Source organism: Rhinolophus sinicus, linkage group LG11, assembly GCF_036562045.2.
Source record: "Rhinolophus sinicus isolate RSC01 linkage group LG11, ASM3656204v1, whole genome shotgun sequence".
In the NCBI taxonomy this organism is placed as follows: Eukaryota; Metazoa; Chordata; class Mammalia; order Chiroptera; family Rhinolophidae; genus Rhinolophus; species Rhinolophus sinicus.
The window spans coordinates 28,358,377-28,381,157 of record NC_133760.1 but is presented as its reverse complement, the minus strand read 5'-3'; the positions used below and the strand labels follow the sequence as shown (position 1 = coordinate 28,381,157).

At 44.3% G+C, this 22,781-nt stretch overlaps 1 protein-coding gene across 4 annotated transcripts in view; it reads left to right on the top strand.

The window, feature by feature from the left end:
• Nucleotides 1–22,781, top strand: part of AARS1 (alanyl-tRNA synthetase 1) — a 59,438-nt gene that overhangs the window by 35,474 nt on the left and 1,183 nt on the right. The window contains exons 1-19 of one of the 4 annotated variants that reach the window (XM_019710280.2): nucleotides 3,049–3,121; nucleotides 6,538–6,702; nucleotides 9,028–9,216; nucleotides 9,574–9,719; nucleotides 11,521–11,712; nucleotides 12,242–12,386; nucleotides 12,751–12,896; nucleotides 13,494–13,602; nucleotides 13,758–13,908; nucleotides 14,585–14,709; nucleotides 15,159–15,303; nucleotides 16,123–16,301; nucleotides 16,968–17,081; nucleotides 18,353–18,559; nucleotides 19,076–19,260; nucleotides 20,614–20,722; nucleotides 21,408–21,521; nucleotides 22,152–22,271; nucleotides 22,401–22,487. In XM_019710280.2, the coding sequence (XP_019565839.1) occupies nucleotides 6,559–6,702; nucleotides 9,028–9,216; nucleotides 9,574–9,719; nucleotides 11,521–11,712; nucleotides 12,242–12,386; nucleotides 12,751–12,896; nucleotides 13,494–13,602; nucleotides 13,758–13,908; nucleotides 14,585–14,709; nucleotides 15,159–15,303; nucleotides 16,123–16,301; nucleotides 16,968–17,081; nucleotides 18,353–18,559; nucleotides 19,076–19,260; nucleotides 20,614–20,722; nucleotides 21,408–21,521; nucleotides 22,152–22,271; nucleotides 22,401–22,487 (2,607 nt within the window). In that variant the 5' untranslated portion in view covers nucleotides 3,049–3,121; nucleotides 6,538–6,558. Of the gene's footprint in view, nucleotides 1–3,048; nucleotides 3,410–6,537; nucleotides 6,703–9,027; nucleotides 9,217–9,573; nucleotides 9,720–11,520; nucleotides 11,713–12,241; nucleotides 12,387–12,750; nucleotides 12,897–13,493; nucleotides 13,603–13,757; nucleotides 13,909–14,584; nucleotides 14,710–15,158; nucleotides 15,304–16,122; nucleotides 16,302–16,967; nucleotides 17,082–18,352; nucleotides 18,560–19,075; nucleotides 19,261–20,613; nucleotides 20,723–21,407; nucleotides 21,522–22,151; nucleotides 22,272–22,400; nucleotides 22,488–22,781 lie in introns of those variants that run through there. The other 3 variants (XM_019710288.2, XM_074314576.1, XM_074314578.1) reach the window with 3 other exon arrangements.

Sequence of the window (22,781 nt, the reverse complement as noted above, 5' to 3'; positions counted from 1 at the left end):
AACCTTATTGCCTCAGTTTCCTCAGTGTTAAAAACAATAATAACAGTAACTCATTATAAGGTTGTTATGAGGATCAAAAGCTAAGATCAGTGCCTGCTGCATATGAAGTGCTCAACAAATGTTAGGTGTAATAATAATTATTAATGAGTTGCTGTGAATTGGGAAGTTAATTCAGGTGATTTATTTTTCATTGGCTTTTGAGCTTGATTTTCTATTTGAGTAGGATGCTGTTATATTTTACATAAGGAAAGTCAATATTTTTCTGCAATATCTTTAACCCTGTTATGACCAGTAGCGCAATTTTATACCCATGTGTTTTGACATGTAAGATGATGTAGGTAATAGTGGAATGGGTAAGAGTATGGGGTTTGGAGTTGTTGCTGGAGAGGGGGCCGGCCCTTCTTGGTGAGATGCTTGGGCTTGGTTTCCACACTGGGGGTCGAACCTGGCAGTGTCTGGGCTTGTCTCTCACACCGAGGGTCTAACCTGGGCCTTGGGGAGGAAAACTGGGAATCCTAGCTGCTACGTTACCAGAGGGTGGGCCCTCCTCAGCATGGTGTCCAGGTTCTTGGCATCTCAAGAAAAGAATTGAATGAGACACAGACGTAAAGTGGTGAAATAAGTTTATTAGAAGAGATAGTACACTCCAAAGAATTAGGAGTGGGCTGAGCACAAAGAAAAGCGGCTCAAAGCCCATTGTTAGAAGCAGAAGTACACTCCAAAGGGTACAAAACAAGCTGCTCAAAAGGCTCAAAGGGCTCAAGGGCGGTGGCTCATGGGAGCGTAGGGGTTTTGTCTTTTTTTTCTCCAGGATGGGTTGTTCCTCTCCAGGTGTGGGACCACTTGATTGACACCTGTGATTGATAAGGAGCCATTACCTCATCTTCTTAGACTGTGCATGTCCCTTCATAGAGTTCAGTCTGTTATAATGATATTAATGAACTACTGGGCATAGGTGTGGCATTACAATGATGGTATAATGAGGGTAGGGTGAGATGGAAGTGGTGGCCTTCTACCATGCAGGTGTGAGCGACTGGTCCAATTTAGTTACATCCTCACAGTGGCTAATGGCTAGAGCAGATAAGAAAAAATTCAGGAGGTCTCCAGCCTGTGCTCCCCATAGATTATGTTTGATGTGCAGGAATGCAGAGACCCAATTACCTGTCTCTAACTGCCTGTCTTATTTTTCCTGAGAGAGGTAATCTCCATAAATTTCTGTGGGGAGTTGAGGGATGGGAGGTCTCTTCTTCTGTATCTGCTTCAAGCTGAGAAGGGGGTAGAGCTGTCCCTACCTAATGAGAATTCACGAAACTCTCACCCTATCTGATCTTAAATGAAAAAAGGGGTCTCAGGGCCGGCCCGGTGGCTCAAGCGGTTAGAGCTCCATGCTCCTAACTCTGAAGGCTGCCGGTTCAATTCCCACATGGGCCAGTGGGCTCTCAACCACAAGGTTGCCGGTTCAACTCCTCGACCACAAGGTTGCCGGTTCGACTCCCGCAAGGGATGGTGGGCTGTGCCCCCTGCAACTGAAAACGGCAACTGGACCTGGAGCTGAGCTGCACCCTCCACAACTAAGATTAAAAGGACAACAACTTGACTTGGAAAAAAGGCCTGGAAGTACACATTGTTCCCCAATAACGCCCTGTTCCCCTTCCCCAATAAAAAAATCTTAAAAAAAAAGGGGTCTCATATCTGCCTTGGGGTGCACTGGAAGCCTTACTGGGACACAACTCGTATCCTGACAGCCCCTAGATGAGGAGAGACAGATGTTAGTTAATAAATTAAAAGCACTGACTCCAGGAATAGGACTCGAAACCCAATTATATTAATTTCACCCAGGGGTTAGGTATGGACTAACCCAGGTCTGGACGAGTGTTAAAATCTGTTTACCGTGTTTCCCTGAAAATAAGACCTAGCTGGACCATCAGCTCTAATGTGTCTTTTGGAGCAAAAAATAATATAAGACCCGGTATTATATATATTATATTATACCTGGTATTTATATTATATTATATTATATTATATTATATTATATTATATTATATTATATTATATTATATTCTGTACTATATTATATTATATCCGGTCTTATAGTAAAATAAGACCGGGTCTTATATTAATTTTTGCTCCAAAAGATGCATTAGAGCTGATGGCCCGGCTAGGTCTTATTTTCCGGGAAACAGGGTAGTCTATGGGATGGTGTTTATTTATCCAAGACATAGGTCTGGAATGGCTTGGGGGAATGTTGGGCCACAATGATTATAGCTCATAGGCTTTTAAGTAATTATTAAGCAGGAATAAGAGACATTCTGTGATTAAGGTTAGGAGCAATCTTTAGGATTAAGAAACTGATTAGAAAAGTGATTAAGACCAGGGGCTAAGGAGCTAAGAAACTAGGGAAAAGGAGACTTAAAATTTCTATAGTGAGGGGGCTCTCCCGTATCAGAGAGACGTAGGTTTGGATCCTGGCTCTGCAACTTACTCTTCAGTTTGAAAGGGCGTGCCAGTTGACCAGCCTCATACAGTTTAAAAATTGAATGAAGTCATCTATGTGAAATGTTTACAATACAATGACTCGCATATAAATATTAACTATTATTTTTCAAAGGCAAATCGAGGGCCAGATGCCAAATCAATTGTCCCTCAACGATTATGTCACTTCCACACTAAAACCAAGATCTGATAAGGACAAGTGTATCCATAGACACAATATATCTGAATCTTCAGGTTTGCATACCATTCTGCAACTAAAATGAACAAAACTATACCAAGAGCTGTGGCCTCTACCACATACATGTTACCCTTATTAACCATGTCAACTATTAGGAGTTTGCACATGGAAACCAAAATGTCAGTCTCCGGAGTCCGGGTCCTACCCTGTCACGTGACACACCCCATCCCTTCTTTCCCCGCCATTGCATCAGCCAATTTAGATCTGCCTTCCCAGAACTCAACTAAGAAGCTTGGATTGATTGGCTTGTTTCTTGACCAATAATATCTCATAGAGGTAATGTGCGGCGGGGCACTTTCCATCGACTCCCTGTGATTGGACGGGGCGGGGCGGGGCGAGTTGCGGCCGCTGTGTCTTGGTGCTGGTGCATCTGCGTGTCTGCGGGAACAGGTAATCCCGGGCTACTGGCGGTGGGCTCAGAGGGAGGATTGAAGGACTGCGACCCTCGGGAAAAGCAGGAGGGCTTCAGAAAGCTCTGCGGTGCCGCCAAAGTGGCTGGGCCCGGGGTCTGAAAGTGCCGCGGCCACTTTGGGTCCTTGGGCTAGGCCTCGCGAGGAACCGGACTCTGGGCTGGAGCCCAGGGCCAGAGCAACCGCCTGGCGACACGGCAGCCGGAGCGCTGAAGACCAAGACCTTGGGAGGATCAAGGTTGCCACTGACTACCCACCCAAAACTGAGGTTTTATTTCCCCTGGTTTTAACCTCCTAGGGGCAAGCGGAAGTGGGGGAGGGTGGTGAAGATGGGTGGAATCCCTCCGTGAGCCATTCCTTAAATTCTTAAAATTAGATAAATAACTGATACTGGTCCAGAACCACCTGGAAGCACTTTCCATTACCCATCATGTTTAACTGTTACTTTTTCATACAGTCTGTACTTCCTGGTGTGCTTTTTCATTCAGAGTTTGCTCTTAGAGGATTAATATCTAATCGTGAAATTATTGTTAGCAACCAGTGTACCAGATACTGAAGCTATACCTATAATGGTGAGCAAAAAGAACAGTCGTGATTCCCACTGGGATGGAACTTAAAGCCTGATGGGAAGATGGACATTAAACAAGCCATCGAATGCATGAAATTAGGAAGGAAGACACCTGGGGCTTTCAGCATAAAATAGGAAGAATCTGATCAAGAAGAAGAATGCTTCCTTAAATATGTCTTTTTGAAATTGAGATAGCAAAAGTGAGAAATTAACTAGGAAAAGGGAAAGAGTGGGGGTAGAGTAGACAGACTACCTGGCAAATGAAGAGCATGTTGAAAGGTCCTTAAACCCAAAGGCCAGTGTGACGTAAGCTCAAGACTTTTACAGCTCCTGCTGGGAAGTGGAATCTGAGGTCCCTCCTTTGTGCTACCTCTGTATCCCATACAGCTTGCCAGTTTGTTTATACTGAATAGATGAATGAGTGGTGGTAGTAACACAGCTTTTAATAGTCCCAGCGTGCATTGGGCTTCTTATTGTCAATATACTGGATTCCTTTACATCGTACAGTTATTTCTCTATATGACTGTCTCCTCATTAAGGACGTAGACTCCTTCACCTTGGTTCCTAGCACCGGAGTATGCATTCAATAAGTTGATGAATAAGCAAAAATGGAAAATTCACATGTCTCAGAATTTAACTGCTTATTTGCCTCAACTAGCCCATTTAAAGGAGGAACAGTGAACATTCTGAAATAGCTATAATGGTGCTGCTTAGAATTACCACTGTAAATTTATTTTTGCCACCATTATTGAGATTCACTGAGAGCCATGATGAGAAGGGATGAGGAAGAAGACAGTGTGACAAAGTTTCCAAAAACCCTTGCCTCTTTAGCATGGACGCAGAGTCCTCATCTGTGGGAATTTTAGTCAGCCAGTTTCACCATCTTTTCTCCCAAAGGGTTTTTGTTTGAATAAGTTCATTGAGCTGTGAATAAATCAATTGAAATTGTGTTTAAACATAAATCTGAGAATCAGAGTCTCATGACTGTATACATCTTTATTGTATCTTTTTTATGTTAAAATTTTAACATTCTTGGCTGAAAAATATTTTTAAAAGAAAGGGTTTATTGGGCCATTGCTAGCAAGAAAAAAAAGACCAGGTCCTGGGGCATGAAGTCTAAACCACCAGCAGCAGTGCCAGGTGGAAAAGGCAACATGTCCACCGTCCTGGAGTTGGCAAGCGTTTTCATACATCAGGTGGGGGGTGAGGGAGAAAGATGTACGTTGTTTCGAAAGAATTTACATTGACTGTAGATAAAGGAGGTGGGAGAAGGTGAAGTGGGACTAGGTCTGGGATAGGTGCAGAGTCCGTAAGAAAGAAGTGTTTGCTCCTTTGGGTTGGTGGTGGGCAACAGTCTGGAAAATTCATGAGTAAACAAGAAGCAAACGCCTGCTGGGGTTTTGATGGTGAATGGCATTTCTGTTTTTGAGATAATTTCAGAAGTAGCTACCCAAAAGTTAATGTGAAGTTCCAACATACACTCAGGAATGTGAGCAGTCTTCGCTGGCCCCCAGCTAGGTATTAATAGTCTGACTGCTCGTTCACTCTCTGGCCTGCTATAATTTAGTTTAGAACAACTCAGACTTTTTTTTTCTTGTTACTCATAAGAAGGAAGAAAACTTTGACCTAAGTGACTGAAAGTAATAGTAATTCATTCTGTTTCTTTGGGGCTTTCCAGTTTACAAATTGCTTCCTAATACAGGATGGTTTTTGAGCCTCACAACGGCCCCTTCCTTCCCAATGGAGTAGGCAGAGGAGATATTACTTTTTTACCAAAAAGGAAACAAATGACAAAGTGACTTATTTAAAGTTTAGAGTTGGTTCAAGAATTCTAGAGACTTAGATAATGTTGTGAATGAGATGGTTCCCATTTTTCTGGATGCCCAGTGCTGTGTGGCACTACAGCACATGCCATTAATTGATACCGTCCACCAAGGCCTGTCACTTCTTCCCAACCTGCCTCTCAGAAACTTTAACATATGTGAAAGAGCTTTGAAATTGTCAAGTTGTGATATTTCCTAATTTTCCTCTCTTCTGATTCCCTTTCTCTTTCACTGACCTCCTCAGTGTGGCTATGACATCCTGACTCCCTACTAATCTAATTGCTGGGAAGTCAACAGTTTACCAGTTGTGGTTCTGGGGGTGCTGAGGCTAGGTGGAGGTATGTAAATTCCTGCAACTTGCAGGCAGTCCCTTGTATAGATAGGCCCATCCCCATGTCCACTGCTGTTGACAGCACCTCTCCAAGATGTCAGGCCAAACCTAGAGACCCTGGCTTTGGGGATAAGGAAACTTTTCACATTTCTAGGCATGTAGACAGAACTAGAAGCATCCTTAGAGTTCATCTACTCTGAGCACTTCCTTTGTTGAAGTGAAGTAACTCTCTTAAGGACTTGGAGGTAGGACTGGAACCAGGTCTCCTGGGCCTGCCCCCATCCTCAGTGGGCTTCTCTGCTAGACTATAAATTGTGAGTGTTTTTATTCCCATTTCCTAACTCCTGGCCTAGGGCCTGGCACAGAATGGATGCTCCATACAATTTGTGTTCATGAATAAACACATGAAGAAACTACCTCCTGCTCTACTTGGTGTGATGGTGTATTGTCTCACATGGGAAGGAAGAACAAATGCGGCTGCTGTCTGCTGGTGCAACAAGTTTTGCTTTGATGATGACTTTAGCCTTGGACATTAGGACATAGGTTTTAGGATCAAACTGTTCATCCGTGTCCTTTGACTTGGCCTGAAAAGCCAGGAGTGTTGTGTAATGCCTACTTACTTCTTAGTTTCAATTTCCCTAATTTTCTGTCAATTTTTTTTTTCCTTTGGTTAGTTCTGTAGAGTTGCTTTCAAGATGGACTCAACCCTCACAGCCAGTGAAATCCGGCAGCGATTTATAGATTTCTTTAAGAGAAATGAGCACACCTATGTTCACTCATCTGCTACCATCCCACTGGATGATCCCACTTTGCTCTTTGCCAACGCAGGCATGAACCAGGTAAGGATCTGTCCCTTCCTCTTGGCTCTTTGTTCACAGAAGCAGCAGTGGAACAGTGGTGAAAGCAAAGCTCCTAGAGTCAGACAGATCCTGGCTCTGTCACTCGCTGTGTGACATTACAGAACTTCGTAGGTTTGTGCAAAAGTAATTGCAGTTCTTGCAAATGTTTTTAACCTTTTAAACCATAATTACTTTTGCACCAACCTAATACTTTATGTGGTTGAACCTCTGTTTCTTGGAGAATTGAGGAATAATAATAATAGTGTTTGCCTTTAGGTTGCAGTGAAGAGTAAATAAAGTAATGCATTAAAAAAGTTTAGCTCGTTATTTGAGTAGGTACTCAAACATTAGCTATTACTATTTTTAATTGTGATGAAAGACCCTGATACCCACAGCTAAAACTTGTATGCCTCTCAAGAAAAATACAGCCTGCGTCTAGTCTGTAAAGTTTTGCCTTCTTTTTGTTCCTAAGGAAAAACCTATGTTTTATTAGCATCAGAAGCTGAGTTAATCTTGCTGAGCCCTGAAGAGATTTCTTAACTTGGCTATTGCAATTCTCCTTCATCTCGTCGTTATCTTTTCTTTATAAAACAAGTCAATTTTTTTAGGGTTCTTTCAGAGCTTTGCTTTCATTCCCATTCAAGGCCATGCACAGTTTTATTGTTTGTTTTTGTTTTTCCCCCCCCTTTCTTCCGCCTGTGCCTGTGATGTTGAAAACTATTTACCAGGCTGGTCCTGGACTGGAAATGGATTCAGGTTCGCTGGTGCCCTCAGGGCCTTCCTTTGGCTGTTCTCTAGGAGCCCTACTTAGCCCAGTGTACATACCAGCCCTCAGGATGCACCTTATTCTGGGATAACTTGACATCTTTTCTCTCAGGTCTCTTTTCTGGCATAGAAAATTAAAGGCAATGGAACATTTCTCATCTTGTATAACATTAACTATGGCATTATAAAAATGTTTTCAGTTTTATGTATGAGTCCTATGCATATACCTGGAATTGGGGGCACTAATTTTAGGTGAACTCTTTCAAGGTGATGGTTTTTCTAGAATACTGGAAAGGTTCTGTTCTGTTCAGATATACCTACATACTTGTTTGTCTTCTCCCATATGTCCTGACTATACTTGTTAGAAGAACCATGGGAGTCCAATGTTTATAAACATTCTCTGAATAACGGTAACTATTACCCTACATATAGCACTTACTATGTGCTAGGCACTGTTCTATGGCTTTTACGTATATTAACTCATTTAATCCTCACTTTATACCATCCTACTGAGACACTGAAAGCTCAAGAAAATTGCCCAAGTTCACATAGCTGATAAATGCTGGAGTGTGGATTTGAACCCAGGCAGTCATTTGTTTAATTTTTGTGCTATATTGCCTCTTAATCTAAATACCTAGATTTAAATACCTAGACTTTTTTGTTTGCTTTTTTTTTTTTTTTCAATAGTATTTGTTAGGCATCTGCTCTTTTTCAGGTACTATGGTAGGTGCTGGATATATACAGAGATATAAGTAAGATAGTTTTTGCTTTTAAGGAATTCATGGTCTAGCACAGGATTGTCCAACTTTCTACAGTGATAGAAATGCTCTATATCTGTGCTGCCCACTATGGCTAATAATTACCAGCCATGTGTAATTATTTAGCTGATGTGAATGAGGAATAGTATTTTTCATTTAAACAAATTTTTAATTACTAATTATTTAATTAATTTAATTTTACGTATTCACAAGTTGCTAGCAGTTACCAAATTAGATAGGTCTAGTGGGAAAAATAAGGTAAAGTTACACAAATAACAATGATACATCAAAGTATAAGTTGATAACTCCTCAGAGCAAGGTAATACTATTTCCCTAGTGCATCCAATCATTCGTTAAGTTATACTGATTTTACTCCTTTAATAGATCTCAAACGTTTTTCTTCCTTATCACCTTTACTATCAAGCCAGCACATCAGTTTTAGATTAAGTTCTTCCAGAAAGATGGCATAAGCCCTCACTGTCAAGAGACTTGCAAGGAAGCACAGGTTTCACTGCATCCAATCTTTGGCTATTCTCTCAGATCTGGCAGACCTGTCCCCTGTGCAAGTGGTGTCACTGGCAGTGGTGGGGACCTTTGGAGAACTAGGACCAGGGAGAAGTTGCTCCAAGATAGGCTGCCTGTGCTGCAGCCCTGTAGGGCCACCTGCCTCTGATAAGCTTCGGTATTCCAGGCTAAATCACAAACTGTACAGTTTGTGTGTGGTCTTTTTCCTGCCAGTGTGTGACCACCTGATACACCTGCAGCTCTTTAAAAGTTGAAATGTTCCCTTTCTTTTTTTCAGTTCAAACCCATCTTCCTGAACACTATTGACCCGTCTCACCCTATGGCAAAGCTGAGCAGAGCTGCCAATACCCAGAAATGCATCCGGGCTGGAGGCAAACACAACGACCTGGACGACGTGGGCAAGGATGTCTATCATCACACCTTCTTTGAGATGCTGGGCTCCTGGTCTTTTGGAGATTACTTTAAGGTAAGCTCAAAGCAGATCTGTTGGGGTTTTGTGCAAAATAGTCCTTACCACTGAGAGAAGTGGGTTCTAATTTGGCTTGTTTTAAAGTATGAAATATCGTTTAGGAGATTCAGGAGTGAAGAGCATTTATTGACTCTGTGACTTCCTGGAAGCAGTACCTATAATTTGCTGAGTTCAGTTCACATTTGGATTTCTTGCATAAATTGATCCTGAATTCAGCTGAGTTTATAGTGAAGATATTGTAATTTTATATCCATGTTCCCAGGATCTGGACTTCTTGTACTCATACTAAATAGTGTAATAAACCAAATACTGGTTTGGCCATGCTCCACATCTTTTCTTTTTGTTCTTTTGTAGGAATTGGCATGTAAAATGGCTCTGGAACTTCTCACACAAGAGTTTGGCATTCCCGTTGAAAGACTTTATGTTACCTACTTTGGTGGGGATGAAGCAGCTGGCTTAGAACCAGACCTGGAGTGCAAACAGATCTGGCAAGACTTGGGGTAAGAACACAGGTTACACGTGCAAAGTATGGGGGAACAAAATGATTCCTAAACTTAGTGCCAGAGTGGGCTCTGCCATTTCCCAATTTGGGATGTACATTTTGAGATGGAGGAGGGGGTGACTGGGAGTACTTACCCTTTGGTACATTCATTGCATAATCATTCTGGTTTTGAAAGCCAACAAGTCTCTTGTCTTTTTTTTTTCTTTCTTTTTATATATTTTTAGAAATTGCACATATAAGGCACATGTTATAAAAATTCAAACAATATAGAAATGTGAAAATAAGAAGTAGAAGATCTCTAAGATTAATTATTGTTGGTAGTTTGATACCCCATATATAGTCTTCCAGGCCTTTTTCATATTTGTATGTCCCTGTGTGGTATGTGTGTGTCTTTTTCAACAGAATAGTATTCTTTATATGAAATGGTTTATTTTTTATGGAAATGTAATGGCATCAAACAGGTCTAGGACAAGGGAAGTTTTTTTCTTTTATGTAATATACTTCTAAAGTAAAATCCTGTAGCAGAAAAGGTAACAATGATAGATGAGCTGTATGAGTTCTGTGCTTTGAGTTGAATAGAATTCATGAAATGGTACATCAAAAGGAATCTGACTGTGGGATGATATACCCTATAGACAGCTGGGATAGTCAATGTCGTCTCATTTTCTCATTCTTTTTACTTATTCTTGTCCTTTAATGCATAGCTTTTTAGTATATTTAAGCAGTGCTGCTTCTCTGCTTTTTTTTTTTATGATTTTTTTTTTTTTTTAACAGGACTTTATTGGGGAACAATGTGTATTTCCAGGCCTTTTTTCCAAGTCAAGTTGTTGTCCTTTCAGTCTTAGTTGTGGAGGGCGCAGCTCAGCTCCAGGTCCAGTTGCCATTTCTAGTTGCAGGGGGCACAGCCCACCATCCCTTGCAGAAGTTGAACCGGCAACCTTGTGGTTGAGAGCCCACTGGCCCATGTGGGAATCGAACCGGCAGCCTTTGGAGTTAGGAGCATGGAGCTCTAACCACCTGAGCCACCGGGCCGGCCCCTCTGTTTGCTTTTTATTACTTTTACTTTAAGTATATTACTCCAGTCCAGCTTTCCCTTGTATAATACTTGGTCTGAACCCCCTGCTTGGTTACACTCTATAGTCTAAATGTACTTGGACATTTTGGGTGGTAACTGCAAAACTTAAATACTAACCTTGACTTTTTGAACCTGTTTTACTTGGCTTCATGTATGTTTATCAAGTAAGCACAATCTTTTTTGAGTGCTTTGTTATCTAGCAACTTTCAGCAGAGTCAGCTATTTTGTAAATGTTTTAATCTTATGGAATTCTTTTTGGTATCATTGTAAGGTAGAAGACACGACTAAGTTGCAGTATTGAGGTGAATTTTAAATAATCAGCAGCTTTTTTTTAACACTTACACTGCCATATAATGTAGAAACACTTGCAAAACAATATTTGCTTAAATTCTGGTGATATTCAGCATAAACTTTTTCATGTGTTTCTAGGCTTTATGTGTATCTTTCCCTATTGATTTATTTATTTATGATTGGAGCATATGTATATTTTATATTTTGTTGTCACTCTTGTTCTGCCTCTTTAGCAGGATTTGTATACAGGCCTAGCATTACTAATTGCCAAAGAGTGTGTCATCATTCTACAAATTCATAAGGATCTCCTTTTGAATTTCCAGGCTGGACTCTTAGCAGTGCTGTCAAAGATAATAACCTGGTGCTTATCTTTGGTAGATGCAGAATCCTTGTCAGTAGCTCTAACTCTACTTATCTTCCCTGCTGTTTACAGGCTGGATGAGACCAAAATCCTCCCTGGCAACATGAAGGATAACTTCTGGGAGATGGGTGACACAGGCCCATGTGGTCCCTGCAGTGAGATCCACTATGACCGGATTGGTGGTCGGGATGCTGCACATCTTGTCAACCAGGATGACCCCAATGTGCTGGAGATCTGGAACCTCGTGTTCATCCAGTACAACAGGTGGCCTTGGGGTCCTGCACCCTTCCTGCTAACCGTAGCAGCACCTTCCCTCGAGCTGAGTGGAGAAAGAGGCCCTCAGAGCGCATGGCTGTCTTCTCATTCTTGTCTGTGGAGACAGTGGAGCAGTGCTAAAGCAGGCATTTGAAGGCATCATGGGATCTTGTGGCACATTTTAAGAATTTTATTTAAGTTTTCCCTCTGATCTCTGGATTAGGGCTAGGCCTGTTCTTTTATAAACTAGTTTTATTCCCTGTGATACCTGCTTAAGGCCTATTCCTGTAACATCATTTTTGCTGTAATTTGGACTGCCATTCTAAAGCTCATTTCCTTGAAGCTTGACCTCACTCCTCAATGGACCTCAGAGTACTTCTTCCCTTTCTCCCTCCACTCCCCTCCTTCCACCAAACCAACAGAGGCCAATGGCGAATAGTCACAGCCTGCTAACTGCTCCTTCAGTGAGTTATAACCAGCAGGGACACATGGCAGCCTGAGTCCTTGTTTCAATTTCCTCTTTCTCTGGATCATGTAGGGAAACCGATGGAATTCTGAAACCTCTTCCTAAGAAAAGCATTGACACAGGGATGGGCCTGGAGCGACTGGTGTCTGTGCTGCAGAATAAGATGTCGAACTATGACACTGACCTTTTTGTCCCTTACTTTGAAGCCATTCAGAAGGTACTGGTCCTTTTGCAAACATTGCAAATTTCTGTGGAAGTCTCCAGGCTGGACTCTTAGCAGTGCTGTCAAAGATAGTAACCAGGTGCTTTGCCAGCTGAGGGTACATGTGACCATCTGCCAACTTTACTGTTAATTATACGAGGCTCTAGGCACAAGGCACTGTGATTTGTTGAGTGTAAGGGGCTGACTGGAGGCTCTTTACTCCCACTACTCTCACCTTTCTTGGGGTTCTAAGATCTGGCAAGAGGGTTGTCCTTTCTCCTAATGCCCCGCCACCCCCATGCCTCTCAGAACCTCCTAGGGCACGGCAGTGCCAGAAAGGCTGCTTCCTGATGAGAGGCCTCCTGGATTTTATCTGCAGGGCACAGGTGCTCGGCCATACAGTGGGAAAGTTGGTGCTGATGATGCTGATGGGATCGATATGGCCTACCGGGTGCTGGCTGACCATGCTCGGACCATCACTGTGGCTCTGGCTGATGGCGGCCGGCCTGACAACACAGGGCGGGGGTAAGTGTGCTATACATGGGGCAGAGTTAGGACTGACACAGTGAGTTTTATGATGATGGAACTTAAAACTGCACTTCAGTATTGTTTTCTCTGTCTTTTAAATAGTTGGAGGGAGCCCTTGTTTCTTTAGGGATGAAGGGAGTTTCAGGTCACACTAAAGAGTTGTCACTATGTTAAATCTTTGCTGTGAAGTACAGGATGATAAGGACTGATAGACGGTTGGCAGGGGCGGGGTAGGGGTAGGTATTGACTAGCCCCGGGCAACTTCATTACTGACAGGCAGGGTCTGGGATCATGGCATCAAGTCCATCTGGTCTGTACCTTCTTGCCTTCATCTCTGGATTAGGAAAACAAACTGGGGTTACCCCAGGTCATCCCTTGATGAGTATTCGTAGGTATGTTACTGAGTTTTATGCTGGAATTCATCTTAATGACCTTGGGAAATACAAAAAGAAGCAATCATAGGATAAGAGAAAGTCTCTGGAAGAGAAAGACAAAAAGTTGACCATGTTGCTTTGGGTCAAATTCCAAAGAACTGCTACAAAACGCTTACCTGGGAATGCTGTCTAGCAGGAGACTGGGTTCTGCCTCTTACAGGTATGTGTTGAGACGGATACTCCGCCGGGCTGTTCGATACTCCCATGAGAAACTCAACGCCAGCAAGGGTTTCTTTGCTACACTAGTAGATGTTGTCGTCCAGTCCCTGGTAGGTCTATTTCCCTGCTTGCTTCTTCTGCACTGACGTGCATACCGTAAGAGGGCTAGGGTGGGAGATAGCATACTGTTAATGAGAATTTTTAGGTGGGTCATGGAATAGTCCCTGGTTTCATCGGGCCCACATCTCTGTTTCCCTTTTGCCAGGGAGATGCATTTCCTGAGTTAAAGAAGGACCCAGATATGGTGAAGGACATTATTAATGAAGAGGAAGTGCAATTTCTCAAGACTCTCAGCAGAGGGCGTCGCATCCTGGACAGGAAAATTCAGAGCCTGGGAGATAGCAAGACCATTCCCGGTAGGAACTAGTTTTTTCCTTTCTCCATCCAGGCTGTTTGATCTTTCTGGAAGAGGCAGGCCCTTTTTTTCACAAACTGAGAGTGGACTCCCATGTCTCCAAAGGCAGAACATAGCTTAGTTAAACTACTTTTGGTGTAAAATGGGGTTTATATTAAAATTATAAATTACATTGTTATGGTAAAGTATTCAGACAGCGTAGAAGTAAAAGTGAAAAGTGTCTTTCCCAAACACATTTCTCAGAGGTAATAGCTCTTAAGAGCTCGGAGTATTCAGGACTTTGTTGGTGTGTGGGTGTTTTCAAGCAAAAATGGGAACATATGGTATATACTGGTTTTTGCAATTTGCTTTATTTTTTACCAGACAGGAAAATTAAATTTGAAAGCTTTTTTCCTTTTATCAAAATATAATATAATGTACATGGAAAAAGCCTGGTGAATTTTCACAAACTGAACACACTTGTTTAAGAAACACAGTTTTACTAAGAGACCTCTTGTGCTTTCTCCAAGTCATCTCCAAAAGATTTGATGGATTTTCTGACCAGGGCACAGAACTAATACTGACTTGTCTTGTCTCTTTAATCCCTTCTGTCACTGTCAGTGTCCTTCTGGGAAAGGTTTGGGGTGGAAAAGAATGGGGTCGTCCATGTTACTTGACACAATTCCTTTGTGCTGTAGGGGATACTGCTTGGCTCCTCTATGACACCTATGGTTTTCCAGTGGATCTCACTGGACTGATTGCTGAAGAGAAGGGCCTGGTGGTAGATATGGATGGCTTTGAAGAAGAGAGGAAAATGGCCCAGGTAAAGAATTTGGGGAGTGAGCAGGAAACCCAACACTTACCAAGGCAGGACTTGGTTGCAAAGCAAGCAAGAGTTTCCTTCCATTAAAGTCTCTGAAATTCTGTTTTTCGCTAGACCAGTGGGTCTCAATAGGGGCATTTTAGCCCCCCCAGGAGACATTTGGCAACAATGTCTGAAGACATTTTTGGTTTCCAAAGTGGGGGCAGGATGCTGCTGGCAGCTAGTGGGTAACATCTGGTGGGTAGAGGCCAGGGCTGCTGCCAATATCCTACAATGCGCAGGGCAGCCTCCCCCAACAAGGAGTTATCTGGCCCTAAATGTCAGTAGTGCCCAGATTGATAAACCCTGTTCGGGAGCTTTACATTAGGCATAGTTTAGCAGTTTTGAAATACGTCAGAGTTCTTTTTCTTCTACATGAGGATAACTATGCTTATTTCTCTTACTGGCAGCTGAAATCACAGGGCAAGGGAGCTGGTGGGGAAGACCACATTATGCTGGACATTTATGCTATTGAAGAGCTCCGGGAAAAGAGTCTGAAGGCAACAGACGATTCCCCCAAGTACAACTACCATTCAGACTCCAGTGGGAGCTATAGTATGTTACTGTCCTCAGGTGGGGGTTTTCTGAGACAGGCCTCACGATTAGGTACCTGGGCTATCTGTGGTAGCCTCTCCTGTAGTGTTGTACAGTCATGCTGTGTAATTTTATACTCATAGAGACCCTTGGCGATTGATTTCCTTAACTCTTTATTTTGACATAATTATAGATTCACAGGAAGTTTTTTTTTTGTTTGTTTGTTTTTTAAACAGAAGTTTACGGGGCAATTCTTTGTACTCTTTACCCAGTTTTCCCTCGTAACATCTTGTAGGAAACCAGGAAATTGGAAATTGACATTGATAGAATCCGCAAGGCAGTTGAATTTTACATTGGCAATAGTAGCATTCTAAAGCTAAGCAGAATTGAAAGAAACAGGCAATACATATCTTTATTTTACTCTTTTGCTCCAGCAGAGATACCAAGCCAGCTCAGTACATTCTTTGTGAATTGACCTTGAAGTAGGGAATTTGTTACTACTCTTAAAGACCTCCTAATCAGATTTACCACAAAGTTTCTGCTGGGTATCTCAGAGTTAGGGTGACCAACTGTCCCAGTTTTCCCAGAACTGTCCCAGTGTTGACACTGAAAGTCTCGCATCCCAGCAAACCCCTTGGTCCCAAGCAAACTGGGACAGTTTGGACACCCTACCAAGTGTTGCATTCTCTGGTGGAGCCCTTTCATGGAGTCTAGTGGGTTTGTTTCCAAAACAAAATTAGATACTTAGGCCCTAAAGAGAATTTGAGAAATACAATCCATCAAAAGCCAGCTAAGCATGTGAATGAAGTCATTGACCCTGTTTTCCCCCTTTCTATGCAGGCTTTGAGAGTGCAGTGGCTACAGTGCTGGCTCTGCGCAGGGATAAGATGTTCGTGGGAGAGGTGTCCACGGGCCAGGAGTGTGGAGTCGTGCTGGACAAGACCTGTTTCTATGCTGAGCAAGGAGGGCAGATCTATGACGAAGGCTACCTTGTGAAGGTTGATGACAGCAGTGAAGACGTGAGCCCATACTTCTTTGTTAGCCAGAGAGGGGGGTCCAACAAAGGGCTAGGCCTGGACCAGGGTAACTTTTCTGGCTTCTCAACAATCCAGGCCTTGGGGAGCAGACGCGACTGACCTTTGGGTTGTGTTCCATGGTCAGTGTTTCTGAAGCCAAGGGAGCTGCTTATTGCACCGTGTTGCCTTCACAGCCACTGGGGCCCCTCGTAGCAGGATCCTTGCAGCCGGGCTGCATAGGTTGATCCTCAGTTCCTCCATGCTTCCCTCGTAAATGAGGAGAGGGAGCTCTCCGAAGGGCAGACATCCTTGTTGAAAACTCGGCTGCTAGCTTTGGCATTGCGGACTCTGTGGTCTGAGATGAGTGACCTAGTCCAATATATGTGTACATGTGTAAAGTAGTGTGTATATATAATGGTAAATACGTATATATAATGGTGCATGTGATATATGCATAATGGTATTAATGGTATATATGTACCGGGGCTGCCAACAAAATATATACACATGACTTGTACTCATCTTTTGTTGTTGGTATATATTGAGCATTACAATTTTAATACAGTTTTTTCCTTTCTTAAAATGTGTATACATTTTTTTGGCACCCTCTGTATATTTACATACCTATGGGTTTATTTATGTATTGGTCTCCTCCTTGACTCCACTTAGAAAACCGAGTTTACAGTGAAGAATACTCAGGTGCGAGGCGGGTATGTGCTCCACATAGGAACAATCTATGGCAACCTGAAAGTGGGGGATCAGGTCCGGCTGTTTATTGATGAGGTGAGTTGCATTTTGTTGGTTAGCATTTTTTTCTTTTTCATTTCAGCTTTACTGGGGTACAATTGACATATAGAAGATATTTAAAGTATAGTCATGTGCCACCTAACGATAAATGCATTGTTCGGCGATTTCGTCACTGTGTGAACATCATGGAGCGCACTTACGCAGCCTCGATGGTCTAGCCTGCGACACACCTGGGCTGTATGGGTACTGTCGTATGTGCAGTCTGTCACTGACGGAAAAATCGTTGTGTAGCACATGACTGTATGTACCTCATGGTGATTTGATATACTTACTATACATTGTAAAAAGAATTCATGTCCTCCTTGGCTTTAAAATCATATTGTCACTCCCAAGTAAAATTATAAGTAGACTTTTATAAGTAGAGTGCAGGAGTAAATTTTATGAGGGATGTAACTGAGAGTTAAATCTGTATGTTCCCCTATTAGACCACAATGATTGGTTGAGATCCTATAGACTTGTGTTCATGACAGGTCTCCGTCGGGGCTGTACAGGGCAGAACCTGGAGATTGCCTTTCTCTAGGTTAACCTCAACTACTTCTTCAGGAGCCAGCCTGTATTAATTAAGAAATAGATTCTGTTGTGTGTGACACAGTAGCTTAAAACAAGATAGAAATGTGTTTCTCACTTAAAAGTCCAAACTAATACAGAGGCTCTGCCACACAAAGTCAGTGAGCCCAGTCTTTCCTTGCTTATTGCTCTGCCATCATTCCTGGGGTGATGCCCTTGATTTCATGGTCCAAGAAGGTAGTCAGATCCATTTTCTAGGCCAGGGGTTGTCACTTTTTTCATAAAAGACTAGACAGTAAATATTTTTAGAATTTTGGACCATATAGCCTCTATCACAACTACCCAACCCTGCCATTGTGGCACAAAAGCACCATAGACAATATGTACACACGTGGGTGTGGGTGTGTTCTAATAAACCTATTTACAAAAATGGATGACAGGCCTGATTTGACCAATGGGCCATAGTTTGCCAACTCCTGTTCTAGGCAGGGGGAAAGAGGAAGGGAGGGCATGCCCCTTCCCTTTAGGATATACTTCTGCTCACAAACCATTGACCAGAACTTACTTAGTCACATGGCCACACTTAGCTGCAAAGGAAGTTGGGAAATGTAGTCTTTATTCTAGGAAGCCATGTGTCCATCTAAAAATTCTAGTACCTGGGAAGAAGGTGAGAGCAGGTATTGGGAAACAACTAGTAGTCTGTTGCAAACCTCTCCACCAGTCGGCTCTGCCCTTTACAGCCCCGACGGAGACCTGTCATGAGCAACCACACAGCTACTCACATTCTGAACTTTGCCCTGCGCTCTGTGCTTGGGGAAGCTGACCAGAGAGGTTCCCTAGTGGCTCCTGACCGCCTTCGGTTTGACTTCACTGCCAAGGGAGCCATGTCCAGCCAACAGATCAAGAAGGCCGAGGAGCTTGCTAACGAGATGATTGAAGCAGCCAAGGTAGGTTGGGTTATGTATAAGCTCTTGGGTCATGAACTTCACACGTCACCCCTTCCCACACCATCACTTTCTGTCCACAGAGCTTTAGCGGCCCAAGTGCTCTCAGTCTGTTGTACCATATTCTGTCCTGCACACAGATTTCCTTAAAACAATGGTTCTCAAACTGCACTGGGTAGGGGGCAGTGATGGTGTTCAGTGGAGGGGCCTGAGGGCTTCTGGGGAGGAGCGGAGAGAGGTCTTTGCTCCACCCCCTGCTTAGGACAGCCAGAGCTCTTCTAGTTAGGTCTGTTTTACATTTAGCGCAGCCACGTAAGATTTGGTTCACAGTTTAACAAAATATTTGGTGGACATTCTTATTTCATTGCCTTCTTTCAGGAGGCTCAGGGCACACGACAGACAGAGCTGGGATTAGAAACGCAGAGTCCTGCCTCAAGACCACACTCTGCCTGGTGCTTCCTGCTGCACCTCCAGAGAAGACCTTTTCCCAGTTTTATTTTCTGTCTTCTTTCCATGCAGCCCGTCTACACCCAGGATTGTCCCCTGGCAGCAGCTAAAGCCATCCAGGGCCTGCGGGCTGTGTTTGATGAAACTTATCCTGACCCTGTGCGAGTCGTCTCCATTGGGGTCCCAGTGTCTGAGCTGTTGGATGACCCCTCCGGTCCTGCTGGCTCACTCACTTCTGTTGAGTTCTGTGGGGGAACGTGAGTACCTCAGGGGGAGCATTAAAGGGGGTCATCGGCATTACCCTTGGAGGATGTGGGTACTAGACCAACTCTTGTTTATTTAAGGTTGGAATGAAGTCCTCGGAAGTACAGTTGGCAAACAGTATTCCCAAGAATCTTAGCATCCAAGTGCTTGTGTCTGACTTGAACATTCTCTGGCTTTGTGATGAAATGTTCTTCCTAGGAAAAGGAAGCACTTATCACATCATTGTTTGCTCTTGTTCCCTGGGCTGGTCCCAACAGGAATCAGGATTCTTGGCCTGTGAATTCAGGATTCAGCAAGGCCTAGGAGTGCTCACCATCTCCTGATCTGACCCAGCCCCTTTCCATTCCTGGGACCTCATTTAGCTCCCTTTGTCAGTTTGAATGGCATCTGGGGACTTAACCCCGTTGTCTCAGAGCCTTTGAGGCAGGCCCCAAGTAGGCCTAGCTCAGTTTTGCGTGGCATAGCCAATTATTTCTGCCAACTTAGATTCCTCCATAGCACTTGGAACCTCCATAGGGTCTTTTTGGGATGGTCATAGTGGCCTGGGAAATTCCTGCTTCTGAAGGAAGCCTGGTGAAAACATTCTTAAGACCAGAGTCCACCCAGGACCTACTGCCAGCCTCATGCAGGCAGGGAGCAGGAGGGCCTGTGGAGGTGGGGTATGTAATTTGAGGGACCAGGTTCCAGGCCTCCCTCTGTCCAGCTAAATTAGGCCTTCAGATGAGTCCCACTTCTGCCTTAACTCTTTGCATGACACTCTTCAGGCACAAGAAAACAGCTTTCAACAACTTCATGCCACTCTCACAAAATGATTGAGGTAATGAGCATTTGAGGTTCTCTGAGCAACTGGGGAATAAAAACCTATTTGTTTAAGGAGTTGTGGTAAGATTTTAAAGGCAACCTCCAGTGAGCTGGGCTAGAAGAATATAGTTGATGTTGCACCAGAGAGAATCAAAAACATGCATGAAGGTAGAGCCCAGCAGCAGTAACGTTGTATTGGGTGTTAGGGACTGCAAAGCACGTTCATGGATCTTGGCAACAGCCCTGTGAGGGAGCATTACCCCCATTTTATACATGATGAAACTGAAGCTCAGAAAGCTGGTGTCTTGCTTAGTGTCACAGGGCTCTCAGCCCCAAGCCTTCTCTTCCTCTTCCTGGCCAGAGCTGGATTCTGAAATTACCCTAAAACATGAAGGGCCTTTTTCTACCATCCCTTGAGGGAGCTTCTGTAGGAGCGACTTACCCCAGAGGGCTCAGGGCTGGGGAGCCAGGGGTCTTGGGAGGCAGTGGGGGGACCCGCGTGCCTGGACTTCCTCATCCCCACGGACTTTGTGTTCTGCCATCAGGCACCTACAGAATTCAAGTCATGCGGGAGCTTTTGTGATTGTGAGTGAAGAAGCTATTGCCAAGGGCATCCGGAGGATTGTGGCTGTCACAGGTGCTGAAGCCCAGAAGGTGAGCAGATCACACTAATTTGTGGCTTATTTGAACAAGACAAGAGGAGTCCAATCTGCAAATCCATAGTGCAGATGGTAATGTGGCCGCTGTAGTCAGAAGCGGAAGTACAGGGCTACCCACAAATGTCGTATAGTTACCTTGCCTGGCAGAAGAAAGCCACCAACGCACAAAATTTCATAGCTATCTTATGTTTAATGTCTAAAAGTGTGTGTAAATCCTGCCTTCTACCTGGTAATATACCTGTGTCTAGAAGGATAAGCCAGAGTTTTGCTGTGCCCTCAGGGCTTACCTACCTCTCCCTGGGGTACATGCCTTGTGTGAAATGCATGGAGTATGGGGACAGCTGCTCTGGGGGTGGGGACTGTAAGCTTGCGCCTGACGTGTGCTGAAGCCTGAGGGGTGATCATTTCATTGGGTAAGAAGGACTCCTGATTCATGAGTTCCTGTTTACGCCCTGAAGCTGAGTTAGTGCAGCCTTTTTACCAGCCAGGCGTGTGAGGAAGGTGCTCCTTTCTGGGGTGTGAGGCTGCAAACACTTGCCTCCCTGAAGGAAGAGAAACTGGTGTCCTAGGGATGTGTTTGTTTCATAGCCTGCCATCCGTGTTTGCCACAGTTGTGTATAGACAGACTAGTGAAGCTGAAAGTTACCTGTAGTTTGCAACGCTGATTATCCCCCTCCCAGGCCCTCAGGAAAGCGGAAAGCTTGAAGAAATCTCTCTCTGTCATGGAGGCCAAAGTGAAGGCCCAGACTGCGCCAAACAAGGACGTGCAAAGGGAGATTGCTGACCTCGGTGAGGTAGGAGCAGCCAGCCTCCTTCCTGTCTCGGCCTGCTCAGTGCTGGATCCTGGGCCTGAGGAATCAAACACTACCTGTTCTTGAAGAACACTCAAGTGCTGGTTCTCAGTGCAATGGGCCTTTGGATTGACTTGTATTGTCCTGCAGTCTTGCAAAGGGGACTCAATGGATCCTGGCCGATGGAGCCCTGGAACCTGCCTACTGCCCCCATTGCCCAATGGCAGGGGAGCGCATTCCAAGCATGAGTGGGCACTGGTGTTGAGGGAGTTGGGGAGGTACCATGGGATGGGTGCCCACAGTTTCCAGGCTTTCTGGTGTTTGTTAATATTTGGGGGCTTCCCATAAGCCCTTCACGGGCTGTATTCACTGCCTGGTAGGGGCCAGATTTTACAAGAGTCCAAGCTCTTTTTTCTGTCTCTTTCTCTCCAGCCCTGAGCATTACAACTGCTGTAGTTACTTGCATAGTGACTGATCTCCAGGACAGGGATACCTTTTTGTTTTTTGTTTTCTCTCCTGGACACTGGTCAGGGATGACTTTAGTGTTCAAAGCCAGAGGGTGGGGTGGGCTGGAGCCTCACATCCCAGCTCCTTGTGGTTCAGATCTGAATGGTTTTCTGGTTCTGGTTCCAGGCCCTGGCCACAGCAGTCATCCCCCAGTGGCAGAAGGATGAATTCCGGGAGAATCTCAAATCCCTGAAGAAGATCATGGATGACCTAGACCGGGCTAGCAAAGCCGATGTCCAGAAGCGAGTGAGTATTGGCAGTGCTGCTGGCTGGAAGGGAATCAAGAGCATTGACCCAGCAAAGGCAGTGCAGCCTGCTCTGTTTCAGTCTGGGCCTTTGACCTGAGACCTCTCTCCTGGACTTCCTTCCTTGCAGGTGTTGGAGAAGACAAAGCAGCTCATTGACAGCAATCCCAACCAGCCCCTTGTCATCCTGGAGATGGAGAGCGGCGCCTCAGCCAAGGCAATCCAGGGGATGGGGCTCCAGACCCTGCTCTATGCCTGTTCTGCTGTTTGTCTTTTTCTCTCGGGGGCTCATCAGTCCTCTCGTGGCTGAAGTGTGAGCTCTGTGGCTCTAAGTGGAGTGGTCACCTGAGGTCCCACTCTCTGGGATTGAGGTTAAGCTGAGTGAGGGAGAGATCTGGTGACTGGAGAGCTACGGCTCCTGGAGGTGGAAGGCAAAGCCTAGAGTCACGAGTGCGGGCCAGGCCCTGTGCTTGGGTCCTTCACTACGTAGGCTCCTAGGACCAGCACCTGC